The 27623-nt window shown below is 46.4% G+C and overlaps 1 protein-coding gene and 2 pseudogenes across 1 annotated transcript; all 3 read right to left on the reverse strand.

The window, feature by feature from the left end:
• Positions 1 to 2166: 2166 nt before the first annotated feature.
• On the reverse strand, positions 2167 to 11827 carry LOC129395547 (putative ubiquitin-conjugating enzyme E2Q2-like protein; annotated as a pseudogene).
• Positions 11828 to 20591: 8764 nt separating this feature from the next.
• On the reverse strand, positions 20592 to 26875 carry LOC129395704 (golgin subfamily A member 6-like protein 9). Its single transcript, XM_055107099.1, is given in 9 exon segments — positions 20592 to 20724; positions 20934 to 21048; positions 22077 to 22137; positions 22405 to 22981; positions 23348 to 23406; positions 24068 to 24148; positions 24334 to 24393; positions 25013 to 25132; positions 26792 to 26875. Coding segments are annotated over 9 exon segments (1290 nt in total).
• Positions 26042 to 26742, reverse strand: LOC134729846 (uncharacterized; annotated as a pseudogene).
• Positions 26876 to 27623: the final 748 nt, after the last annotated feature.

Genomic DNA, 27623 nt, shown 5'->3' on the forward strand with positions numbered 1-27623 from the left:
CATACACCCACTAAGGCATGGTCAACATCAGGGATCTGGGCCAGACAGGAACTGAAGTAGATGGTTGACCCTAACCACTGAACCACCTGCCTGCGGCCCCCTCCCAGCAGAAGAGAGTAGAGGCTGTTTGGCCAGAGTGGAATGGTGGCAGGAAGCAGAGGTACTTTCTGGAGCGCTGGGGTCTGAATCAGTCCATTGAGGCTAGGCCCTCCTGCTTCCTGTAGGGCTGAGCGGGAGAAGCTCACAGAGGCTGCCTTTTGCTGCTGGAGCGCATAGCCAGGGAGGTCCCCACCCCAACAGAGGCCTCTGAGGCCTTGCTGGCCAGGGCTTTGGAAACTCTGACAGCACTGCTTCCCTCATTTCCTGATCTCCTTTTTCTGCCCCTCGTACACTCTCTGAGGGGCTTCAGTTGCAGGAACCCAGAATCTCTGTCTTGGAGGTGGTGGGGCGGAGGGTGGGGGGCAGTTGAAGAGGGGCTTTGAATGGAGAGGGTCTGCACAATAAAGATGTAATAAGCTAGGAGTCAATCCAGAGGACTTCCTGGAGGAGGTGATGGTGGTGTAGAGTCACAGAGAGGGAGGAATAGGCAGTCTCAGAGGACAGCAGCAAGGCCAAGTGAGAGACTGGCAGAGGTAACAGGTCCCCGTTGGGTGGGGTGAAGAGGTTTCTGCTCCCTCACCCTGCAGAGCCTCTGGCTTATCACAGGATAAGAGCCAGTTAAGCTCCAGAGGCTTTCCAGGAAAAGTGTCTCTTGGAAAGGGTGTGACCTTTTCATCGGTCCTGACAGCACCCTAGAAATGGCTTGGTCTTCTCCCTCCCCTGAGCTCCACAGAGAACACAGCCAGCAGAGGACACATTCCCTGTCATCCAGAAATGGGTTTGATTCTCAGCCAAGGGACAGCAGGACTGGTAGAGACTGTCAGGCCACACAGCTGCCTACACAGCACCCCCATGCTTGGTGAGGGGTGGGAGAGATGGTGGGGGCTGGCTGTCTACAGGCCGGGCATGACAGGGAGGCTCACTGGAAGTGGCGCACTTTGGTGGGGCAATGTCAGGGGAGAGCTTCCTCTTGTTGGGCCACAAGACTCCACAAGGACAGCACGGTGACTGATTCCCAGTGCTAGAGGCAAGGCAATCGGCCACGTGTAGGTGTATGTGTGTGTGTGTGTGTGTCTATATACACACACATATATGTGTATATATATATGAGGGTGTGTGTGTGTGTGTATATATAATTTATTTATTTAGATGGAGTCTTGCTCTGTTGCCCAGGCTGGAGTGCAGTGGCGCAATCTCGACTCACTGAAACCTCTGCCACCTGAGTTCAAGCAATTCTCCTGCCTCAGCCTGCCGAGTAGCTGGGACTACAGTCACCTGCCACCACATTTGGCTAATTTTTGTATTTTTAGTAGAGATGAGGTTTCACCATATTGGCCAGGCTGGTCTCAAACTCCTGACCTTGTGATCTGCCTGCCTCGGCCTCCCAAAGTGCTGGGATTACAGGTGTGAGCCACAGCACCCAGCTATTTACAGATATTTATAGAATATGACCTCAACTATTTAAACATATCTGTAAGGGTATAAGTACTTTGATAACAAAGAAGCAATACATACTGATAGAAACTAGCTATAATGTTAACAGTGGTTATATTAGAGAAATTATGTGAGATTTTTATTTTTTTTATATTTTACTAATCTTCTCAATAATGGTTGCTTATAAGTTTTATAATCAAGAAAAAAGGTTTCTAAAGTTTTTGCAAAATGGAAAGTTATGCTTCTTTATATACTAAAGACAAAAACAAAACTTCCTATTTGAATACCTTTGACTTTTACTGCAGACTTACAGACCCTTGAAAGAAAAGGCAATTCCCTCCCACTAGTTCTGGTTCATTCTCCCCATCTCTCCCTTCACTTCCACCTTGGTCTTCTTTCTACTTCCCACCTTGGCTAGTGGTCTCCACCCAAAATGCTTGCTTGGCTTAATGGTTAGAATCCAGGGAAAAAGAGATCCCGAATTGCTAATCTAAACTAAGATTATACATGTGGGAAATAATAAAGAGAAACCAGGTAGTAAATAAGATTTGGAGGACTTAAAATACCCAGACTTTAATTCCTCTAAGATTATAGTTTTTAATCATGGTTTTATATTATATTATCACTTAACATTTAATTTCTAAATATAATGTTCATGAGAAAAAGAGAAAATAGCTTGGTTTCTTTCCTCACCGAACTGCTGTTGTCCTTAGTATCTTCTAGACGTTCCATAACTGATGTCAGATTTGGCTCATCAGAGTCCACAGACCATATCGGTGAAGAAGATGAATAGGATTCCTGTTTAACCCAGAGACACCTATGTTAAATGTTTACATACAGACTAACCCAAATATGCAATTAAATCACACCACTAAATGGCAAGATGACCATGGATTGAAACAAAATGTATGGGGGAAAAGGCAACACATTAAAACCCATGTGAGGAGCTGGACTTCTGAGACAGCCATTCTCCTTGCATAGCACTGACTGCTGCTACAGCTCATAGAAGTCAACAATTTTCTTCAAGAATGGTAGGCAGCCTCTAAATGGCCCTGATCACCCTCACCTCCTGCCATTCACACCCTTGTAAAATTCCACTCCTGGACCTAGTGACTCACTTCTAACAAAGAGAATACAGCAAAAGTAACATCACTTCTGAGGTGAGGCTACGAAGAGACTACGATGCCTGCCTTGGTCACCCTTCTCCTGCTCTTTCCATTGCTCCCTCTGATGGAAGCCAGTTGCCATGTGATGAGGTGCCCTATGGAGAGGCCCACATGACAAGGTATTGTAAAAGGCCTCTGACCAATAGCCATCTAGAAACAGAGGCCCAGTCCAGCAGCCTCTGAGATGAATCCTGCCAACCTGAGCTTGGAGACAGATTCTCTCCCTATCCTGCCTTGAGATGATCACAGCCGCCACCAGCATCTTCACTGCCTGGTGAGAGGCCAAGCCAGTGAACCCAAGGTAAACTGGACAGAATCCTGACCCACAGAAACTGAGATAATGTTTGTTATTTTAAGCTGCTAAATTTGTTACAGAGCAATAGATAACTAACTCAAACACCATAAAATTCTAATATTTTATTCTATCACACAAACCAAGTAATACCAAGTAAATGCCATTAGTATACATATATTTTTGTAACACAATTACATGTGATTTTTTTAAAAAGCTAATGAACTATGCATTATGTGCTTTCACCAACTAACAGACATTCCCACTGTTACTTTGTACTGTTCTCTATTATAAATTGGGGAAAAACCATTATTCTTATATATTAGCTTCAGAATAACTAGGTTCAAGTCACAGAAAACAATTTTGCACAAACAACTTTAGGCAACACTGCTTTGAAAACTGTAATCTGAATTAAAGCTGAAGCCACAGAAACCAAATATTTACTGAAGGTTCCTTTTTAAGAAAAACAAGATGGGCCGGGCATGGTGGCTCGCGCCTCTAATCTCAGCACTTTGGGAGGCCGAGGTGGGCGCATCACGAGGACAGGAGATTGAGACCGTCCTGGCTAACACAGAGAAACCCCATCTCTACTAAAAAAATACAAAAAAAAAATTAGCTAGGCGCACTGGCGGATGCCTTTAGTCCCAGCTACTCAGGAGGCTGAGGCAGGGGAATCACTTGAACCTGGGAGGCAGAGGTTTCAGTGGGCTGAGATGTCCACTGCACTCCAGGCTGGCGATAGAGCAAGACTCCATCTCAAAAAACAAAAAAAACAAACAAAAAAGAAAAAGAAAAAACAAGTTGTATTGATGGAGGACATCATTAACAGTATATCTCTTCAATAATGGTTTATTTTACTATTCTCATTCTTCTCATTCCTCTCTTACTGTGTTCCAAATCTCTTTACAGGCTAAAAGAAGCTCTTCAGAATTACTTCTATTCTTTTTTTTCTTTCTTTTTTTCTTTTTTTTTTTTTTTTTGAGACCGAATTTTGCTCTTGTTGCCCAGGCTGGAGTGCAGTGGCACGATCTCAGCTCATCACAACCTCCACCTCCCGGGTTCAAGCAATTCTCCTGACTCAGCATTCCTGAGTAGCTGGGATTACAGGCAGGCATGTGCCATCATGCCCCACTAATTTTGTATTTTTAGTAGAGACAGGGTTTCTCCATGTTGGTCAGGCTGGTCTCGAACCCCTAATCTCAGATGATCCGCCCACCTCAGCCTCCCAAAGTGTTGGGATTACAGGTATGAGCCACCGCACCCAGCCAATCCTATTCTTAAAGAACACCACTTACTGAGTATTGCATTTTCTTCTACAAATTCTTCAGCATACACTGAGAATACACCATATGGACTATTTTTACGCTTTTAATTTTGTGTTTTTTTTCTTTTGGCTAAGGAAATTGCAGTTAGATTTAGGACTTCATTCTGTTAGGTTAGTATTTGTCTAGTAAACTTCAGCATAAGCAAAATAAAATATGTGTTGTTGCTCTGGACTGAAACCCCTCAAAACCATATTTTAAAAATTACAAAAAAAAATTAACTGAAATCAAGTTTTTAAAAACCTTGTAGATGAAAAGATATGATATCTAGTACATCTAAGTACCTTTTTCAATGGTTCCCAAAGTGTGGCCCTCAGACCCCCAAGTCCAAACTATTTTGACAGGAATACTAACATGGTGACATTTGCTGTAAGTATGCAAATACAATGGTGGGTAAAAATGTTGGTACTTTAGCACAAACAAAGGCAGTAACACCAAACTACTAGTAGTCATGGTATTCTTCACTATGCACAGGAAAGGTTTAAAAAGGAAGGGCAGGTGGGGCATGGTTGCCTACGTCTGTAATCCCAGTGCTTTGGGAGGCTGAGGTAGACGGTTCACCTAAGGTCAGGAGTTTGAGACCAGCTTGGCCAACATGGTGAAACCGCATCTCTACTAAAAATACAAAAATTAGCTCGGTGTGGTGGTGCATGCCTGTATTCCCAAATACTTAGGAGGCTGAGGCAGGAGAATCACTTGAACCTGGGAGGCAGAGGTTGCCTTGAGCTGAAATTGCACCTATGTAACTCCAGACTGGGCAACAGAGCAAAACTCCGTCTCCAGAAATAAAAATAAAAAGGAAGGGCAACAAAAGGTCAGTTTCATTTAAGAATGTCTATGCTAAGTTTGGGAATTTTGGCTCATGTCTATAATTCCAGCACTTTGGAAGGCCCAGGCAGGGGGATCATTTGAGCCTGGGAGTTCAAGACCTGCATGGGCAACCTGGTGAAACCTCATCTCTACAAAAAATACAAAAATTAGTTGAACACAGTGGCTGCATGCCTGTAGTCCCAGCGTCTTGGAAGGCTGAGGCAGGAGGATTGGCTGAACCAAGAAAGTTGAGGCTGCAGTGAACTGTGATCACGCTACTGCACTCCAGCCTCGGTGACAGAACAAGTCCCTATCTCAAAAATTAAAAAGAAAAAAGAATGTCTATGATGAATCAGTGAATATTTTACTATATCTAAATCATTGAATATATCTTTTTAATATTTCAAGTGATGAAATGGGAAGTATACATGAGCATTCCTACAGGCTGCCTGAGAAAAAAAATTTGAGTGACTAAGTCATGAAGTGAATTAACCACTTTAACGGAATACCATTTTTACTTGAAAGGCTGACTGACAAAAAATGTTGTTTTAACTTGCATTTCTGGCAGATATTTTTTCAAAAAATGAGATTCTGTCATTTCAAGGAAAACAACAGACAGGCTATAATAAAATTCAATAACAAAATTACTAATAAAATTCAAGCTTTTGAAGAAAAAATTAGAATTTTAGAAAACTTATGTCCACCATCACTTTCCAAAAGTATTCTGATTTGATTGATGGTGGTATTGATGAATGTATTTTGATACTGTACAATCAAATGTATCAATATGTAGAAGATCTTAGTGAACCACTATTTTATAAGTGACCAATGCACAATGTTGTAATATCATGCAAGGGTGGAAGATCCAAAGTTCAAGAAAAACCAAGATTTGATGGAGTATCAAAAAAGAAGCCTAGGCAACATGGCAAAACCCCGTCTCTACAAAAAATACAAAAAGTTAGCCAAGTGTGGTGGTACACACCTGTAGTCCCAGCTACTCTGGAGGCTGAGGTGGGAGGATCACCTGAGTCCCCGGAGACTGAGGCTGCAGTGAGCTGTGATCACACCACTACCTTCCAGCCTGGGCAACAGGGCAAGACCTCATCTCAAAAAATATATATATATCCACAATGATCTAAAATGGTTATCTGTATGAGATTGGCCTTTGTTCACATTTTTTCAAGAAAATATCACACAATAAATTGAATGCAGAAGCAAACTGACATATCAATTTGCTAATGACATGTCAAACATCATGCAAATGACATATCAAACATCAAAAAAAATTTGCAAAAGATGTAAGATTGTACTACTTTGGGTTTAGAAATTTTCTTTTCATAAAAGCATTTATAACAATATGTGGTGAGCTTTTAAAGAATATTTTAAATATTTCTGATTTAATTTCTAGTGATAAATACCAATAGATATACCCGACATAAACCAAAGCTCCTTGGGCCCTCAATGTATTTTTAAGAGTGTAAAGGAATACTGACCCAAAAACTTGGAGAACTGCTGCCTTCCCCTCCACTTTCTTCCTTCCCTAGAATCTCTTCCTTGGAAGAAACATCCCTTTGCCATTCTATATTAACTTACATAGTTCCACTGAGGCAAGTTTTGCTACCTCCCTCCCATCTTTCCACCTCTCTCTCAACACAAAGCCTGACCAAAGGATTCTACCAGCCCACCCCATGTCCAGTGATTAGCTGTCAGGTGGGCTAAGCCAAACAAATCTGGGTTTTCCCTGAGACTAGACCTCTCTTTCTGGGAGAGATGGAATCACAGAGACAAGGTTGGCCACCTTGGGGTAGTGAGAATTCATCCTGCCTAAACAGGGAGAATTCAAACAAGTTTCTAGAAAGCCAAACTACTTTCTAGAAAGTCAAAGATAATTATATTTTTTGCCATGACTGTAAGAATGCCCATTTCATTGCACACTTTCTAACATTTTTACCAATCTGATAAATAAAAGCTGGTACTGAGATGAAAAAAAAGGCTGGGCACAGTGGCCCACACCTGTATTCCCAACACTTTGGGAGGCTGAAGTGGGCAAATCACCTGAGGTCAGGAGTTCAAGACCAGCCTGGCCAACATGGTGAAACTCCATCTCTACTAAAAATACAAAAATTAGCCAGGCATGGTGGCATGCACCTATAATCTCAGCTACTCGGGAGGCTGAGGCAGGAGAATTGCTTGAACCCAGGAGGTGGAGGTTGCAATGAGATCACGCCATTGCACTCCAGCCTGGGCAACAAGAACAAGACTTCAACTCAAAAAAAAAAAAAAAAAGAAAAAAAGTTCCCATAAAATATAATTTCTTCCATCTCTGGAAACAAATTCAGCAATGAGAACTGAAAGTCACCACGTGGAAGGTTTCAAGGATTTAGGTCTACCTACTCATGTCTAAAGCATTAGTTAAGTTACAAAAAAATACGCACACACAAGCGCACGCACACACACACATACCCGTATGTATTCAGTACCAGAAAACATGACTGACTACATGGTACAGTCATCCAACAGAAAGCACACAATAACTGAAGGCAATGTAGAGGAGTAAGTTATAACATGGATCTACAATACTGTGGAGTGAAAAAGCAGATTACAAACAAATATCTGATTTTTAAGGGAGAGGAAACATATACAAGCAGAGGAGAAAAGAGCAGATGACTGGAAAGATACAAATTTCTGACAGTGGCACCTGCTGAGTGGTATAATTACATAGGTAATATTTTCTAGTTTTGCCTAAAAGTTTTCTAAATTTCTTAAAATAAGAAGGTTTTATTGTCCATATTACAAAATATCCATCACCCCAGGAAATTTAACCTTCGGCACAAACTCTACAACATGTTCAAAGTTTGTTCAGTTTAATATTTAAGAGACAATCTATTTTGAAGGACATTTAAAATGACCAATATTAAAACCTATGCATTAATATTTTTCAATCACATGTTTTAAATTTTGTAATTTTGATAAGTTTTAGATCCATCTTGAAAATAGAAATTTTCTGTTTGTCTTTAAAATATTACCTACAATATTTTTTAAATATTGTTTTTTAACAGTTAATGGTGCTCAAAAGTGCAATATAAATTCAGGCAGTGTTCCTTACATAGAATGTGTAAGTGCTTCTAATACTGCTCTTTTTCACCAGTTATGAAAACACAGAACAATTATCTAAGCATCTAATTATTCAGGTCCTTTGTTTCTCCTCCATTCTGTTAGTTTTATACTAATTTCAAGGCCTGTGAGGATAAAGTTGTCTGTGACAGCTACCACAAAGGTTACTATAAGCAGACAAATTTCCAGCAAGTTTATCACCACTACCATCCCACCATAAAACTGTCTCAAGCAAGGGCAACACAATTGAAGGTTAGTCAAGACAACCTCTTTACCTGTCACTGCTTAAGAAAAGGATTTTTGGTCTTATTTAGAAATAACTTTATCTATTTTTCTCCATAATTCCACTGAGACCAATGTGTGCCTCTATCTCAAGCACCAGCAAGCAAAACTGCCTGCCAGTATGTTCAGTTTTTGTATCTTTCCAAATGTAGGGCACAGCTATCTTTTGATATCATAATTTTTTGAAAACTGATGCACAAACTTCTTCTTGAAAGTTCAGCCAGGTGCGGTAGCTCACACCTGTAATCTCAGCACTTTGGGAGGCTGAGGCAGGCAGATCACGAGGTCAGGAATTCAAGACCAGCCTGGCCAACATGGTGAAACCTGTCTCTACTAAAGCTACAAAAATTAGCCAGGTGCGGTGGCAGGTGCCTGTAATCCCAGCTACTCAGGAGGCTGAGGCAGGAGAATTGCTTGAATCTGGGAAGCAGAGGTTCCAGTGAGCCAAGATTGCACCACTGTACTCTGGCCTGGGTGATACAGTGAGACTCCATCTCAAAATAAAAAATAAAAAAAAAGAATTTCAGATATACAGCAGTTGTAATTCTTCTGAAGGCTGCTTATGGGACACATTACTTTCATACTTTGCTGTTCAATAAATGTGGGGTGGAGAATAAAGTAAATTGAAAGAATTACCATATAAAATAAAATTCTAAGTCCTCTGACAACAAAAGAAACTTAAAACACACACACACACACACACACACACACACACACACACACACACACACACACACAGAGCTTTCCCTGCTAATCATTTTACAACAACCAAGTAGCTCACCTAGAGCCCACAAAATCAGAGTAAAAATTCTAACACTCAGTAAAATAAAAATGCACATATATCCCTGTCATCTAAAAAAAAATGCTTAAGTATTCAAAGACAGACAGCAATTGTAGCTACTGAGAACATCATTGTAAGCAAACTGAGGCAGAGAAAACAAACGTGCTGATGAGGATTTGAAACACCTAAGCTGCAGAAACCCATTGGATGGTTTCCTAGGTTCCGAGTTGGCATTATCTTTCAGAACGATCTTCTAGAAGAGGTCACATAACAGTGTTACAAAGGATCTGGAGAAAGGGACCCTGGCTTCATCACTCTGGCTCTCCACCCATGCTTTACATTTTCACTTCGTACACTCTCTTTCATAGGAAGTCAATTTACAGGCTTCCATCAAGTCCTTAGAGACCTTTTTGTACTATCCATGACAAGTTCTTGATGTTATGTCTGCACTTTTGACAAATTCTTAGCAGTTAACTTACAAGGCAGTTAAGATTTTTTTTCAAGCACAATATAGCTAGAATAGGCTCATACATCCAATAAAACAAATATTTACCAAGGATTTATTGAGTGGAAGATAAAAAGCACAAAGTATAATTATAAAACCTTCTCCCCTGCCACCATAAAATTTTTTTTAAAGCCTTACAGAATACAGCATAACATAACCAAAGCAAAAATAGTGAGGACTAAAGAGGGGAGGAAGGGGAAATATCAGCATGAATTAAATATGACCCAGAAGAGCCTTGATGGTCAGACACGTAAAGACAAATTGGGTAGGGTTATGGGGTGGCTGTCAGGGGCACATTCTACAGGGGAAAAACAGCTGATACAGAAGCCTGAAAGGAAAAGCGGGCAGAGCACTTGGACAGGACTCTTACCTGCTGCATCCAGGGTACAATGCGCCTTTCCAGAACACAGCAGCGACCCGGGATAGAGGGATCGCTCAAACAGCACCAGAGGCTGCATTCCAACTTTTCCTCCATCAACGAGTCCGTTTTCATTGTTAGTTTCTCCTTAAACACGATTGGCTGAACATGCGGGAACAAGGAAAACCTGACTGAAGAACGAGGCATTTAAGCTTAAGGGCCTTGGATCCGGGCGCGGTGGCTCAGGCCTGTAATCCCAGAACTCTGGGCGGCAGAGATGGGTCATTTGAGGTCAGGAGTTCGAGACCAGCCTGGCCAACATGATGAAACCCCGTCTCTACTAAACAACACAAAAGTTAGCCAGGCGTGGTGGCGGGCGCCCGTAATCCCAGCTACTCGGGAGGCTGAGGCAGGAGAATCGCTTGAACACACGGACTGTCAAGAGATGGAGGCTGCAGTATGCCGAGATCGCCCCACTGCACTCCAGCCTGGGCGACAGAGTGAGACTCCATCTCAAGAAGCTCCTGCCACCATGCCTGGCTAATTTTTGTATTTTTAGTAGAGACGGGGTTTTACCATGTTGGCCAGGCTGGTCTAGAACTCCTGACCTCAGGAGATCCAGCTGCCTCAGTCTCCCATAGTGCTGGGATTACAGGAATGAGCACTGCGCCCGGCCAAAAAACCGAAAATCTTAAAGGCCTTTCCCCTTCCCTCACTGGGCTCAAACAACAGCTGGAGCCACCCTGCCAAGCCCCGTCACGGTCCAGGGGAGCATAGCTGACTGAGGGCGATCATGGGCCCCAAAAGGGCTGCGGGCGACGCGGGCTCCCACCTCAGGGCGCAGCGACTGGGGCCAGAGGTGCCGGCAGCCCCCAAGCCAGCCCCGCGGCAAGGAGCCAGAGAGACGCTCCCTCCCCCTCCTCCCACGCAAGCTTCACGCAGCGGGGCGGGCCAGTCGCGGGAGAAAGGGGCGCGCTTGCCCCGCCTGGGGAACCGGGGCCTCTCCCGGGCAGGCTCCCCTTTGTCCCGGGACTCTGGGCGCCTCCTCTCCGCCCTTGCCCTGCCCGTGAGGCCGCCACTGGGCGCCTCAGCGTGATGTTGCAGTGGAGCATGAGCTGCGGCAGCGGCTCCTGGTTCTTGTGGAAGATAGAGGCCAACAACTTCAGCTTGGCCTTGAACCCTCACAGGGACATTTTACTCTCACCTCTGGCAGGTGGGGCGCGGAAGGTGAGCCCGTCGGGAGCCGCTGTCACGGCCGCAACCACCCGCGGGACCTCTCGGCGGCACTCTCCCAGCTCCGCCTCTCCCTGCTGCCTCAACTTTAGTCAGAGTAGGGCTGGAAAATGGCAAGGGGCACCAAGGCCTCTGCGGGGAGCTGTGTGGCGGCCTGGGCGGCTGCTCCCCTTCTAACAGACTCCACCGAGAGGAGGCGCTGCTCCTGTCAAGCCGCAGCTTAAAAGGGCAACAGCACCACAGCCCCCGCTACCGCCTGGGAAAGGGCTGCCCCACCCCGCTCCCGTCCCTCTCGCCCCTCACACCCGTCACCCCTCACCCCTCAAACCGCGCGCCCCCTGCGCACCTGTTTCGGCGGCTGCAGGAGTCCAGAGCATGCGCGCGCTTCCGGCTGCCCCCTCCTCGCCTTGACCCAGCACTGTTGGACCCATCTGGTCCGTTCTTCACACTCGCGGACTGGAGGCTCCGGGCAGCACAACCACCAACCCGTGTGTGTGTTGGGGTGGGGGTGGAGGCAGAAAACCACCAACTCGTGTGTGTGTGTGTGTGTGTGTGTGTGTGTGTGTGTGTGTCCCAAGGGAACAGCACTGCTGAGTTCAGGCTATCAGCTCATGGACTGTCAGCAAAATACAGTCACAAGAAGGCTATGTGCTGTTTTGTCTCTTGCAGTGACGTCATGTTGCTCATGTTTTATGTTTTTCAGAGTTCATTAGTTTCTGTTTGCTCTCAGTTAATATCCAGCTCAATAGATTGTGTAAGTAGAATACCCCCAAACTGAAAGTCACCTACATAAAATATAGTGAAAAATATGTCACCCACTTAAAACTATAGTTGAAAATATGTACTCATTAGTTTTGTGTAGCCAACACTGGATAATGGGTAAGGGCAAAGGATCCCAGGGCTAGACTGCCTGGGTTCAAGTTCTGATTTCCTGCTGGCTGTGAAATACTTGAGGGCATTCAGCCTCTGTTCCTTTTCTTTCTTTTTTTTTTTTTTTTTTTTTTTTTTTGTTTAGCTTAATCCCAAATGTGATAGTAAGTCTCAGTTTCTTGATCTGAAAAACAGAAATTATTCAATGACAGTCTATGTGAAAACTTTAAAGTTTTCAAAGCCACTATCTAACTTAGGAAAGTCCTCAGCTTTAGGGGTTAAAGTTTTTAAAACCACGCCTGGTTCAGGAAAGCCCTCAGCTGTAGCCATTATTAGCTATTATTATTATTGTGCTGGCTACACATGCATTAATGAGGCAGGAAAATGCTCAAGGATAACAACCAAGTATCCAGATTATCTCATCAGACCGAGACAGATGCATATGAGTGCATGATCATGTTTTAGCTCAGAGCCATTTGTCTAAAAGGCTCTTGAACCCAGGAGTATCAACTTTGCTTTGCAGTGGAGCCATCGCTTTTGTTAATCAATGAAATTGACATAACACTCTTTTTTTTTTTCCTTTTTAGCACCAACCATGTGCCTAGAGCTAACTGTGTTAAGAACAGCATGCTTCAAGTGGCTGGAGTGAGCAATTCAACTTGTGGAGGAATGAGAAGTGATAGTGTTGAGACAAGCAACATAAAACCCGAGGGTAAGGTAGAAATCACTGAAAGTCAAGCAAAGGAACTGGCGTCCAGTAATGAGTCAGGCTTTGCCAGCCTCTAGCCCTACAGATGGCTCTTTGCAGAGGAAAAAATTAAGCCAGGCCCAAGGGCACAGATCCTAAGGGAATGCTGGCAGCTCTAGGCTATGAGAGTCCAGAGAGGCTGCTTCACCCTGGGGCTTTAGGCAAGTCCCTTTCCCTCCCAGAGCCTCAGCATCCCTTCTAGCAAATGACGTTCTGCCTTTCTCCTAGGATGGCTGTGGGGATCAAGGGAGACAGTGGCCATAGGGATACTATGTTAACTGCAGATGTGGCTGTAGGAGCACTTTGCTAAATTCCAATGTGAGTTCAGACTCTTCAGGCTATTTGGCACCCAGATCTATGGTGAGGAGTGATATATGGGATGTAAAGTTTGATGCCTGCTCTGACTCCAGTCTTGCTGACACACACGAAACCTTTGGCAAATCATGACCCTGCCTTGGGGAAAAGGGCAGTCTGGGAGAGCTTCTCAAGGCAGCCTGGCTTCAATGCAGTCTGGGGCATGACTGAGATAGGGATATGTGGCGAGCAACTGGAGGGTAACTGAGTAAAGAGCTGCAGTGTGGGCAGAGGTGTAGTGTGGGTCACATTGAGGATAGCCACTGGCCAAAGCAGGGAACAGAGACAGAATGAGGAAGAGCTCTGTGGGGAGGGTGGGACACAGGGTGGAGAACCTTCAAAGTCCAAAATGTATGACTTGTTGGGATTCAATGCTGTAGGCAGTAGGGAGCCATGGAAGGCTCTTAGGTGGAGAAATGACAGCTGGACATTAGTGAGCAAGCCCTGTCTCCCTGAGCAGCATGGGTGGTCCTCTGAGCACGCCAGGCACGAGTGTGCAGGGAGCTGGTGCAAATGCCTCTGTGTGTGGGTAAGCATCTGTGTTGTGACTCTGCCCACGCATGTGCTTCCATATGCCGAGTGGCTGCATGCCCCAGATCCATGCAGCACGTGCCGGCCGGTGAGGGTGCTGGGCACCGGGAGGTGGCGGGGAGGGCGACGTATGCGTGTTGTTTGTGGGCATGTGTGTTAGCGTGTGCATGTGGGCCGTGGGGCCTCACAGCATGTGTGTGCACACTCCGGTGTGTGCGTGTGTGTGTCCCCCACCCCCAGGCCTGCCCCACCCATGCATGTGACCTGCCATGTGATTTGAAGCTGTCTTTCAGAATCACTACCAGTGGCCCCTGAGGAGCGTCAGCCATGGTAGGTACATGTCTCGCTGCCTGCTGCATGAATGGTCTGCCTGCCCCGCTGCCCCAGCTCCACACAGGGGGCATACCTGGAGCCTGAGAGCCAGGCTCCCTGCCCCTCCCTTCTGGAGCTGCAGACTTGCTCTTTCCTCTTTCTGTCCTTGTGCTGCTGGCTGTCACACTTTGCTCCCTGTGAGCCACGGGACTCAGTGCCACTGCTCAAGGTCTCCATGGCTGAGCCTGGGGGCTCTTACAACAGGCTTCATGCCCAAGGTGGGAGATGTGCAACCATCAGAGAGGGCACAGAGCTCATGGTTTATGGTGTGGAGGCTGGGAGCTTGGAGGGGTTTGTGTGTGGGGCTGGACTCAGGCGGCCAGAGGCCTGGGAACATCATCCTGGGCACGCCGTACCTGTCATGCAGTCTGAGTCATGCTGCCAGGGCAGGTATCCAGCTGCCAGCCTGGGAGTGCCGAGAGCCAAATCCACTGCAGACTAGGGGTGGTAGTCAGGGTCCCACATCCTCTATCTGTCAGCAATCCAGTGGTGATCTAGGATAAAAGCCTGAGAGTCCTATACACGCGGTCATCCCACAACACACTTCATAGGCCATGGAAGGACACACAGCCCCCTTCCCTCCCTCCCAGGTACCATGATAGCTGCTAGCGTGCGACTGAAGGCAGGGTCCCTGGCCCCTGCTGAAGCACTACTGCTGGCCAGCAGGCTCACGCACATTGGCCTGTTGCTTCTAGGGGCCGCCAGTGCTATTCAGCAAAGGGGACCACAGTGCATGCTGGCTCAGCTGAGCTCCACCTAGAGAGCTCACTTCCCTTTCCTGCAACGGAGTCTCCCTCCTCTGCTTTTCCCAGCAGGAAGGGCCCAGACACACCTATGTAACCTGCAGCCCCCCGCCAACCAGTTGAGGCTCCCGTTAGACTTAGAAGTCTATAGCCAATGGCATCCAACTACCTGCCCTCCCTGGCTTCCCCAGGTTCCCTCAGAGGACCCTGGGCTTTCTGATGGCCCAGAGGAGCCTCTGGCATTCACTCCAGCCAGCCATCCCTTATAGCTCCACCATTTTGGTTCAATCAGTGTTCCTTCTCTATCAGGTCTGGTGGCTGTTGGATGGGGCTCTCCAAGCAAGAGGTGGCCCTGGGCCAGTGGGTTGGAAGACATGGGGACCACAGAAGAGGGAAGCCCGAGGGGGCTGGCATTGGTCTGAACTGTGGGTGGATGGATGGATTGCCTGGGTGCCATGAGAGAGGCTAGCATGTGTGGGGTGGGGAGGGCCGCCACAGTCCCCAGGCACTACCGATGAAGCTCTGGCTTCTCCATCTTCCTCCCCTTTCCTTTCCAGCCCCTCTTTTCCAGGAACCTTGCCATGCCCACAGCTACGCCCTCCCCTCCCCGGCCCTCCCACAGCTTCTGCAGCGCACCTATACTCTGCACTTGCCTCACCAGCTCTGGCTTTTCTCTAACCCATTTTCTCTCTGCTTTCTCTCCAACTGCCAGCTGATCGGGTCAGGCAAGTCCATCCCATCCTGAGAGCCCCAGGCCCCACTTTGACCTCTAAACATATTCCTCCTCTTCTCAGAGACCTCCCTTTCCAAGCCTGCCTGGGTGGGTGTCCTGTGACTTGACAGTGGCTCCCCTAGCCCCAAAGCCAGCCACCTTCATCTGTGACTTAGTCTGTTGTAGTGGTGAGCTGACATGTCCAGGTGTGACCGTTGCTGAAAACTTGTGCCCCCTCTGTGGTATGCCCCTGCCCTGTTCTATAAATAGCTATAAATTCTCTCTCTCACACACACACACACACATATATACATATATATACGTGGCCAACTGCCTCACCTCTAGCACTGGGAATCAGTCCCCGTGCTGTGCTTGTGGAGTCTTGTAGACCAGCAAGAGGAAGCTGTCTCCTGACATCGCCCCTCCAACGTGCACCACCTCCAGTGAGCTTCTGGGACATGCGCTGCCTGTGGACAGCCAGCCCCCGCCATCCCTCCCGCCCTTCTGGCCAAGCATGGCGGTGCTGTGCAGGCAGCTGTGTGGCCTGACAGTCTCTACCAGTCCTGCTGTCCCTCGGCTGAGAAACCCATTTCTGGATGACAGAGAATGTGTCCTCTGCTGGCTGTGTTCTCTATGGAGCTCAGGGGATGGAAAAGGCCAAGCCATTTTTAGGGTGTTGTTGGGAGCAGTGAAAAGGTCACACCCTTTTCAAGGGACACTATTCCTAGAAACTCCCTGGAGCTTAGCTGGCTCTTATCCTGTGAAGCCGGCTCTGGCCACTAGGGCACAGGGCCCTGAACTCAGCCTGGAGGGAGCCTGCAGGGCAGCCAGCACTCTGGAGGGACAGACAGGCCACCTGGTGCAGACAGGAACGGGAGGCAGGGGGACAGAACGGAAGACACCTGGGGTGCATGGAAGTCAGTGCCCTTGGGTGCTGGTATCTGTCTTCCTAGCCACAGCTAGATCAGGCTTCTCAACCTGTTGGCTGTCAGGGCCAGACTGTACTCCATAGGCGCCATGGCAGTCCCTGTGAAATCCACCAGGTGTCACCAGGCAGCATACAGGTAACAGGCCTGGAAGATTCCCCACAGCCCAGCTGGACATGCTGAGACACTCTGGGGCTCCTCGTTCAGTGGGACAAACTGCAGGACCCAGTCAGGGAAACGGGAACATAACTGGCTGAGCAGTATGGCTAAATCCATTTATTCCAAAATCAAAAGCAAAACAACAACAACAACAACAACAACAAATGAAAAACAGGAGTCCCATCACCAGGGAGCCATGACCCCATCACTGCCTCCTTCCTCGCTCCTATGCTAGCAATAAATAAGTTTCCCAGCCATGAATAATTATAAGAACCTCTTCCTCATATGCCAGCTGCAACCTCTGCTAGGTACGATACAGAATGTTACACAGCTACAGTATGTACACGGGGGAAGGGGGGCCACCCCCAGCAGCCTGTGCCCTCACCTCATCTACAGTTAACTCCACTGTCCCACCTCAACTGCCTCTCTGAGTAAGAAGATGGGAGCCCCCTGAGGGAAAAGTTGCTTTGGTGAGAGTAAGGAGGCCATCAGACCTCCTCCAAACAAACCAACTCCTCCAACCTCTGGCTCTTAAATAACAAACATCATCCTCCAGAAATGTAAGGACTCAGGCTTGGTCAAGGTAGTAAAGGGTCTCTTTGTCTCCCTCCATTAGACCAGGGTCTTGTCTTGCTACCCTAATGGTAAAGGGGTGAAAGGGAAGGGGTTGTAGGGACATGGTGGGGGTGAAGAATCCAGACCCACTTCTCCAGGCGTATGCTGACAGGGGCCTACTTTTATTTACTTTTATTTTTATCCCATGATTTTTTTTAAGTCCTGTAACTTCTTTTTCAGACTGTTTTGAAAAAAATGTTCATAAAACTTTTTTTACTTTTTTTCCACAATTTTTTTTTGCCACAACTTGTCCACAGTATTTTTTATCCCGTAACTTTTACATCCCACAACTTTTTTTAATTCCTGTCACTTTTTTAGTTTGTGTTCTTTTAATAAACACACTTACATAGTTACAATTTTGTAAGAATAAAAACCGATTATCTGATGCCAAACATGCCCAGAATTTGCAGAGTCTGAATACCCAATACTATAGTTTTCAAGACACACAAAATTTTTAGGCAAAACAGCACCTTGAAACAATTTAATAATGTATTACATTATAGTAGCATCACAAAAGCAGTCAATAATGCCACATTAGACAAAAATCAGTATTTCCATTATGCATTCTGTGTATAAGAATTCATAAATCAGTAAAAGTCATTCTAAGAAAACTTGGCAAATACAGCTTTGGACTGGAATTGGCATTTCTTTGTCTACTTTCCTTCCCCTGGATTCTTTGTTTTAAACAACAGTATTCATATTCTAAAATGTTTTAAATTATTTTAAGACATTAATATAGCAGTTACATTTTTGAATAGTTATTTGAAAGTGACTGTAAGATAAAGTTTTAGAGAATCTATTATGGATAGGTTTGGCTTACATTTTCACATTTTCTAAAAATCAGCTTTGGTTTTAGAACTGATTGTTTTTCATTTCAGGAAAACCTACCAGGTTTAATCAATTACTTTAAAAATAATTATCATATTTTGCAGTCTTTAAATAGGTGTTTTGATTCTTTACTCCCTACAGAAATTCAAATTTATTCAGTTGAAGTCACATTTTAAAATTCTATGTTCCTGCTGAGCTCTAACCTTCTAATGTTGCCTTCTAAGCAAATTAAAAGCTGCCTTATACAGAATGAGGTAGAGAACAAATACTTGGCTGAATGAGGTACTGCAAAAGACTGCATGCACTTTGAAGAAAGACTTGAGTTATTGTCATAGGATTTCCGTTCTCTTTAGCTTTTTCTTAAACATATGACAAAACACCTACACAAAGAGTGGTATTTGAATTAATATAGTATATTTATTTTTCAGACTGACATTCAGCTTAAATATGCCAGCATGTGATTTAATCCAGAGGTACCTGATGAACACATTATTGTCAGATTGGTTACAGTTGCTAAACGCTATCTGAAGGTCATTCCTAGTCATTTATATGTGTCAGGGTAAAAGTGAAGCGATTTGAACTATAAAAATACCTTTGAAATAATTTATCAATGTATTAGATAAGCTCAGTTTCAGAATGATAAACAAAAACTGTTAGACCAAATAACGTGGCTAATTAACAGTGGTACGATTTCTAGCCCAAGGGTATAAAATGGAGTTAAAGTAAGTGTCTTTAAACTGAACTCAAAGGATGCAAAAGCGGCAAGTTCAGAAAAGGCAAGAACAGGACCTTTAGTCCATTTTAAGCCATAAATATGACACAAAATATGCCTCTAACTGAAACTGAGAGGTATAAAAACATATTTCACTCTTCATAAAGAACTTTGTGAGGAAATATAACTCTGTGATTGTATAGACACTTTCCTCATGACACTTTGACATTCACAAACAGTACATTGTGCTGCAGTTTGTAAACATTTTAAGTTGCATAAACTGCTCCTTGATTTTCAAATGTAGTATAATACTGTCTACTAAAACTCCTTTTTGTTTCAACTAAGTACTCTCACATATATTAGTTTATAATAATGTTTGTTATTATTTTTAAAGTGTTCTCCATATGTCAGATGGTTGAACACTAGCTATTAGCCAGAGAGGTCTAGATGGTAAAATCCATTTTCTAGCCTCAAATAAGCTATATGAACATAGAGGAATGCCAGGTGTCACACAGCTTTCCTTCACTCAAATTCATTCTTGACTAGAGCCTGTATGCCTGTTCCAGGGACATTTAAACTCTTAAAGGATTTCTTCTGATCTTTACTAAATACATTAAGGAGAATGCCAACCAGTGCCCTTTTGTGTACTGGGACATGTAGTCATGTGATTAAAACAGGGAACATGAACTCTGACTTTAAAATGTATTGTAGATATAAATGCTCTCAGCTAGAAAAGGTTTTCCACATCCACAGTCATGATGGGAGCCTTTCATTCCTCAGAAATAATCCCTTTTCAGGTTGTCAAAAAAGAGTACAACTGCCACAGCTCATGAGGCAGTATCTTCATGAGCCCAGAGCACATACAAATCCTAAGGGAACAACCATAGCACAGTGCTCATTCTTGGCACCGGAACAAATGAAACATATTCTATCCTGCACACAACTGCCACAGCAGGCCACTTTCCTCTTCTGGGAGATTTAAAAACCTCCCCAAAATGTTATTACTCCCATCCCCAATACACAGAAAAAGGGGGAAAGGCTGTTTCCAGTGCTTCACCTTTAAACAACTGTAAATAGTACTCACAGTGGCATATTACAAAGTAATAGACCGTGCACTTGAGGGCAAACCACATATTGAGCTAATGAAGAGCTCACTGTGATTAGGATTTGATCAAACATAACAGCAGAACATAAGGAAATTTTATCTGAATTCCGTAATGAATATACATGCTGTACTAACATTAAAAAAGCATGGCAGCCTATCCCAAACCAGCAAGAAAAGTTGTGTGCACATAGTGGGTCTTTGGGTGTTTGAACTCCCACCACATAAGGGCAAACTTGATATGCATGCTAACGTCCTATAATTATCAAATTTTAAAAAATGCTAAAGGATGCCAGAGTGAACATGAGGGAAAGACCCACTCTCATTTAACTTTTTACAAATAAATTTAAACTATAAATTAGAAACACAAATAAATTTAAACTATAAATTAGAAACAAATAAATTTAAACTATAAATTAGAAACACAAATAAATGTAAGTTGCTCTAACTTTCAAATGAAGTAAATGAATTGTGTGGGAGATTAACCCCTTAACTTTTTTTTTTTTAATTTCTTGACCAGCTCTTAGATGATGGTGATGTTTATCTCCCTGTTCTCGGCAGCCCAAAAAGAATGGCATGCAGCATCTCCTGCTCCTCCTGCTGCCTCTCCTGTACCAACAGCTTCTCCACCCAAGCCTGGGTGCTCCTGGGGAGTCCTGCATTAGAGGAAGCAGCTGCTGGATCTGCTGTGCAGTGGGGTTGTCATGGAGAGAACCCTCCCTGTCCTCTCCTGGTGCAGCCTCCATGCTATCAGTGAGGCTTACCTCACTAAGATCTTCAGAGAGAGGGAGGGGGGTGGGAATCTGAGCACAGTGCCAGCCTCCCTTGCTCCTGCCTGCCCACCCAGCCTGAGGGCTCTACTCACTACCCTGCTTGTCCGCACACCCAAGCTCCTGTGGGATTGGGGCTCCTAGAGCGGTACACAGGTACTGGTCTTGCTGCTGCTGCAGACTTGGAGCCTCTTGGCTCTTCAGCTCCACCTGCCGGAAAACCCTGGGCATGAGGGCATGTGGTGGCTGGCTTCCAGATTCCTGGCCCATTAATAGGGTAGCGAGGGCACCGTGGGGCTCTGTGGCCTGCACAGGCCGTGGACCCTTGCTCCAGCCCTAAGAGACTGCCTCCCTTGCCTAGAACCCCATGCCTCCTTCCCCAGCCTCAAATCTCACATCCTTTTTCCCAACATTTAAACTGTAGACCACAGACTGGTGGAAAAGCAGGGGGAGCCAACCATCATCTGCTAAGTGTGCTACATGCCTAATGTTTCCACCTATTATCTCATTTAATCCTCAGCACCTCTGCAAGGAAAAGGCTAACTTCCTTTTGAAGTTAAAGAAACAGAGACTTAGAGATGCAAAGTAGTTGAATTATGACGAGTGGAACCAAGGCCGGAATCCAGTTTGAATCTAAGGAGTCTTGTTTTTCTGTTTTGTTTTGTTTTTAGACAGTGTCACTCTGTGTCCCAGGCTGGAGTGCAGTGGTGCGATCTCAGCTCACTGCAACCTTCACCTCCCGGGCTCAAGTGATTCTCGTGTCTCAGTCTCCCGAGTAGCTGGGATTACAGGCATGCACCACCAGGCCCGACTAATTTTTTTTTTTTTTAATTTTAGTAGAGATGAGGTTTCGCCATGTTGGCCACGCTGGTCTCAAACTCCTGACCTCAAGTGATTGTCCTGCCTCAGCCTCCCAAAGTGCTGGGATTACAGGCGTGAGCCACCACACCCCACAAAAGGAGCCTCTTATACCACTGTCTCTTCCTCTGTGATTGGAGGGCTCCATGCCTCTAGCTGGGATGATGATGTCCAGACCTGGGAGGAGCCCAGGGCTACCCACCTCTAAACGTCACAGGGCCGGAAGCAGAAACAGTCACAGGACTGCCCTGGAGGGTGCTGGGGTCACCTGCCCTCAGGCTGCAGCTGCCTTTGGCCTGGCACATCCCCTCCCCAGAGGCTGGTGCCTGCCTCCCACATCTTCTTGGAGGGGTCGGAGATTACCGTCTCTTTCAGCTCACCCGGCTTCTTCAGCTCCTTTACTTGTTCCTCCAACTGCAGTGCGCTCTTGTTCTCGTTGTTCTGGACAGAGAGAAACAATCAGTGGTCACCCACTAAAACTGGAGACCCCACAACTTAGTGTCTGCCTCCCATGGCACCGGGAAAGATGGAGGCAGTTTAGAAAAATCATCCCCTCTCTCCCACAGCCATCAGAGCAGAGCTCCAGCTCACAGGTGCCTTTAGAAGTACCATTTCATGTGAAGGCTACAATGCCCCATTTTACAGGTGGGGAAACAAAGGCCTTGAGGGCTAGGGAAGAGGGCAGCCTCCCCAGGTGGGGCAATGCACCAGCTCCTTGAAGCCGCTGTGTGACTCCGCCCTCTGCTCATAGAGGGCTTCCCAACCCAGCTCCAGCATCCTCTCCAGCACCGGCACCCTCTCCAGCTCCCGCAGAGTCTCCTGCTGCCACAGTCTCTCATCCTGCTCCCGAAGCCTCTCCTGTTCCAGCAGCTCCTCCACCTTGTCCAGCAGCCTCTCCCTCTCCAGCAGCCTCTCCTGCTCCTCCTGCCACCTCTCCTGTTCTAACAGCTTCGCCACCTCTTCCAGCAGCCTCTCCTACCCTGGCAGCTTTTCCTGTTCACACAGCCTCTCCTCCTGTTCATGTAGCCTCTCCTCCTGTTCACGTAGCCTCTCCTCCTGTTCACGTAGCCTCTCCTCCTGTTCACGTAGCCTCTCCTCCTGTCTCCTGTTCAGGAGACTCAACATCTGATTGTTTTCCACCTCAGCCTGGAGCTGTCTTCCCACACTCTCCAGCTCCTTCCTTAGGTGGTTGGTCTCATCTTGTAGCTGCTCCACCTTAGAGGGCCCTGCTGGGGGCTCTGGGGCCAGGGGTTCAGCTGAGAAAGGAAGCAGACAATAAGAGCCTCTGGATTCTCAAAAAAAAAAAATCCTCCTTTTGGTGGACAGCTCCTCCTCTCAGGCTTCCCAAACTTGGCCTCACTGCTAATGACTCCTCACACCCGGATGGCAGCCAATCTTCCAAGTCACTTTCAGATAGAGAGCACTGTGGGTGGCTGACAATGGGCATTCCTCCCTCTTTACTGATGCGGACACTGAGGCTCATGGAGATGACAAGACTTGCCATCTCCTGGCACAGACCTCTTTCCCTCTGCCTCAAAGCCCTTCCATCCACCCGCCTCCCTGGGGCATTCTAAGTCACCCCCACAGCCCTCTGATGCCAGTCCTGCTCCCAGGTCATGCCAGCCCCATCTTACCCATCTGGTTTTGGTACCCCCCAAGCTTCTGTACCCGATGTATCTCATGCTTCTTCTCCTCCTTCAATGTGCGAACCTGCCCTAAGCACAGTGGGGAGAGGGCCCTGGAGAGAGGGGCTGCTGAACCTGTAGAGACAGAGTTTGAGAAAGTCCCACCTCCCTTCTGCCAGCTTGTGATTTAGAAAGGTGCATTCATTCAACATTTACTGAGCATGTACAGGCCAGGAACAGATCTTCATAGCAGAGATATAAGACAGCAAAGGACAGACAGGAGCCCTTGGCCCTGAGGTTTCCATTCTAAGGGCCTTTAAATCTCTGACTTTCAGAGCTAACAGTGACCTTTGATACTCTCTACCTCCTCCAGAAACACGAGCCTAAGGAGGAGAGATGGCTTGTCCAGACTCAAAAAGCAAATTAGGGACTGAGGCAGGGCAGAAATACGGGCCCCTGACAACCAGTCAGGCTAGTGCTTCCCTGAGAGGTGACAAACCCAGGGCATGTGTGGCAACAACTAGAGTATGGGTGTCTGGAGAAGGGAGAGTCAGCAAAGAGGGCAGTGCAGAAGAGCCATGCTGCATGTTCTGTGCTCTGGGGTCCCTCCAGGTGAGACCTGGGTGCCCCAGTTCCCCATTTGCCCTTGGCATCAGGAGCTCCTAGCCCCTTTCTTCAGGGCCCCAAGAGGAAACTGGAGTCCAGGATTGACCGGCTGGAATCAGGGGACCCCACTGGACTCTTACCAGTGAATTGATGTTTTCACTGAGTTGACTGATTATTGCGGAGCTTGAATCCAGGGCTACTGCTAGTTCTTGGTACTGGCTCTGAGGTGCATGCAGAGAGGAGGAGTTGGAGGAAGATTGTGGGGAGGGGTAGAGAAAACAATCATTAGGGCTGGTGGGGATGTGTAGGCTGTCTCAGCTGGCAGAGGGGCAACAAGCCCCTGCTGTGGGAGGAGGTTGGAGGGCTGGCCTGCAGGGTCACTGCACCTCAGCCCAGGGCCTCTTACCTCCAGATCCTCCAGGGTAGCAGATGATGCACGGCCCTCCCTGTAGATACCTGTTGCTGACTGCAAGAGATGAGAGTGCACATGGAGATGTTCTGTCCCCCCTCACTGTCTAAGCCCTCTGACTTCCTTTATTCCCCATCAACTGGCAAAAGCTTCTTTTCTGCCTATCTTGGACCTTTGTCCCATAACTCGTTTGTGCCAACTTCTCTCATGGTTCTTATCTCCCCACCATCCCACCCTGGGGCCCTTTCAGTGACTCCTAAAGGGACAGCCTGATGGCAAGTGTCTCTTCTCATTACCTGGCTTCCTCTTGAGACTGAGGATGAGGAAAATCAAACAGCAATGACCATTTTCTGGGTGTCCTGGGTGTTTGCAGCAGGCCATATACTAAGGATTCCCATAAAAGCAACAATAACAAATCTGATTTAAATTTCACAAATGGAAGTCAAAAAATACCACCTCTATTATACAGATGTGAAAAGAGAGGCCCAAAGACCTCAAGCAACTTACCCTAAATCATATGCTAATCAATCCCTAATCAATCCTTAGCAGATGGAGAGGCAGGATTCAAACCCAGAATTCTTAACCAGTACCCAACAGTCCATCCACAACCTTAAAAATTACCCTCTACTGCCCCTTAGGCCCCCTGTCCCCAGGAGCCTGGCCAGCCAAGACTCACATCCCCAGGTGAGTGGTAACCACCAGAAGTGGCTGTGTCAGGGCTACTGCCATTGGTTTTCTTTTTCCTGTTAGCTCCTTTTGGAATGCCAGGGCTCTTCCTCTGCCAATATTCTTTTAACTGTGGGAAAAAAGAGCAGTAACACTTATGAGAATGATCAGCCCCTACAGCCACATCCTCCTTTACAGTTTTGACAAAATTCTCTTATATACCATCTGGTTTAATGCCACCAACAATTGGACAAGGTGTTGTCACAGTCATTTAGTGATTGAGAGGGATTGATATCATGGATAGAAAAAAAAAAGAAAGATCAAAAAAGGCAATACTGGAACTTAAACTCAGTCCTCTGACTCCAAGCTCTGGGGTTTTGCCATGAATCAGCAGCTTCCAGGGACCAAAACCAGGGGCAGAGGTAGAAAAGTAAACATGAAGCAGGCAGGAACTGTAGGCCATGTGGTTTAGAGTCATACATCCTCACAGGCCTGCTAGCGTGAAGAAGCGCACCAGTACCTCTCACACTTTCATATCAATGTGTCCTCATGGCAGAAGGCAGCTTTTCTATTAAATCTGGGAATTTATCAGAAAGAGGACAACCCAAGCCTCATTTCAGAGCGAAGTCTGGTATACGCTTGGAAACCTATGTGTCTGTCATCCCTTAGTACATTAATGTTTTTTCTCAAGAGAATCAAGGGAAAATGATGCTTCAGAAAGATGTCCCACATTTATCCTGTGGCACTCAAAGTACCCCAGGTTGAGATGATATGAGGAAGATTCAAGCTGTCAAGTTCAGTTTCCCAAGATCTATTCCACAGAAGATGAGCAAATCTCACTTCAGAGACCACTGTCTGAAGGTCAGTCTGGTCCCAGAACCATGGAGAACTCAGAAAATATGTTAAAGTCTCTCTGGAAGGTATAAGCCTGGGAGAAAACCAAACCAAACCCATTCTCCCATTGCCGCCCAGAGATACTGTCAATGTTTTGAGCTCACAGGGGAAGTGTAGGCTTTTCACACTGTGAATTAGACATTGTTCAGGGAGTAAAGCAGCCTGAAACTTCTTGCTCATAAGTCCCATAGTCCCCACTCCCCTTCCAGCTGGAAATTTGTGCTGCAACCAGAGGAACCAGAAATGGGGTGAGAAAACTTAGGGGACTGCGTTGTAAGATCAAAGGCCGGTCTTGCAGCAGTAATGACAGTTCCTCGTGGGACTGTGACATCACTACATTCCATTTCTCCCAGGGGAGGGGACCACATTGGCTTGATGCCCAAGTCGCCACTCCATGATAGGGGAGGGAAACACAGGGTTTTGACCCAGGTCCTCAGAGATGCCAGTCCAAGAAGCCCAGGGAGGTCGAGCTTGGGGCAGCAAGAGCGGAGGTCAGAGTCTGCAGTAGGGAGCCCCAGGAGTCACCAAAGTCACCCAGGGATGACTGGCCAGGGCGGCGCCTGGGGCTGGGGGACCCAGGTCCTGGGAGACACAAGCCCAAAGAGCCCAGGGAGGTTGGGCTTGGGGTGGCAGGAGGTGAGGTCCGAGTATGGAGCAGGGAGCCCCAGGAGTCACCCTCCCAAAGTCACCCTGTGGTGATTGGCAAGGGCAATGACTGAGTGGCTTGCTGAAGGGGTGGGGCTGACTGACAAGACTTTGGTTGGGGGAGCCCAGAGGCACTGGTGTTGGGGGGCCTAGTCTGGTATGCCTCAGGAGTGGTACGGACTCTGCCACCGGTCTTGTCATCGGAGGGGATCTGTGGCTGGGTTGGGGGCCATGACCTGGTGCATTTTACCTTTTTCTTGGCTGCGGCCAATTTCCCCTGTTGTGTTTTTTCTGACATCGTGGGGTGGGGTGGGAGGTGGGGTTGGGGCCACATCAGCAAAATCCCAGTGAGCACTGCTGAATGCCTCCAGTCACCTACAAGGCAGCTGTGTGACTGAGCCACAGGTGGTGTAACCAGGGCACCAATGGAACACAGAATAGGGGCTTGGACTTAATGCTCCAAGCCCATTGGTCAGTGAGAAAGATGAAAGGGAAAGGAGGCATGGCCAGGCAGCAGCATGTCCAGAGGGACCTGTGGCATCATAAGGAAAGCTGGCCATGCAACTGCTGTCCCCGCCCACTAAGAGAGGGGAGGGGCCGCCCAATCTGGGAGAGGGGAGGGGCTGGCTTTTGCTTTAAAAGCTTTAAAACTGTAAAAATAAACTTTAAAAAATATATATGTGTATACTTTATATATGTGTGTCTGTGTGTATCTATGTGTTCCTCCAGAGCTGTCTTCATTATCCAGCTTCTATGCAAAGTCTATGATTTTGGCCTATATTTTTCATCTTCAAATGGAACACAAGAATTACCAGTATTACCTTAACTGAAATATAGATCCTATATAAATGGAAAATCCATAGAATTCTTGATGATTAATGAAGCCGACTATAGTATCCGACATTCCAATAACAGAAAATAATCACAATGATTTCTCTTTTTTGGAAAAATGTTTGTCTTATTCTCCTACATTATTGTTAAGATTTCTTTTAAAAACAAGAAACATGTCTAATATCTTTAAAAACACAAAGCTTTTGGGCTGGGTGCGGTGGCTCACCCCTGTAATGCCATCACTTTGGGAG

The sequence above is a fragment of the Pan paniscus genome, chromosome Y (genome assembly GCF_029289425.2).
Source record: "Pan paniscus chromosome Y, NHGRI_mPanPan1-v2.0_pri, whole genome shotgun sequence".
NCBI lineage: Eukaryota > Metazoa > Chordata > Mammalia > Primates > Hominidae > Pan > Pan paniscus.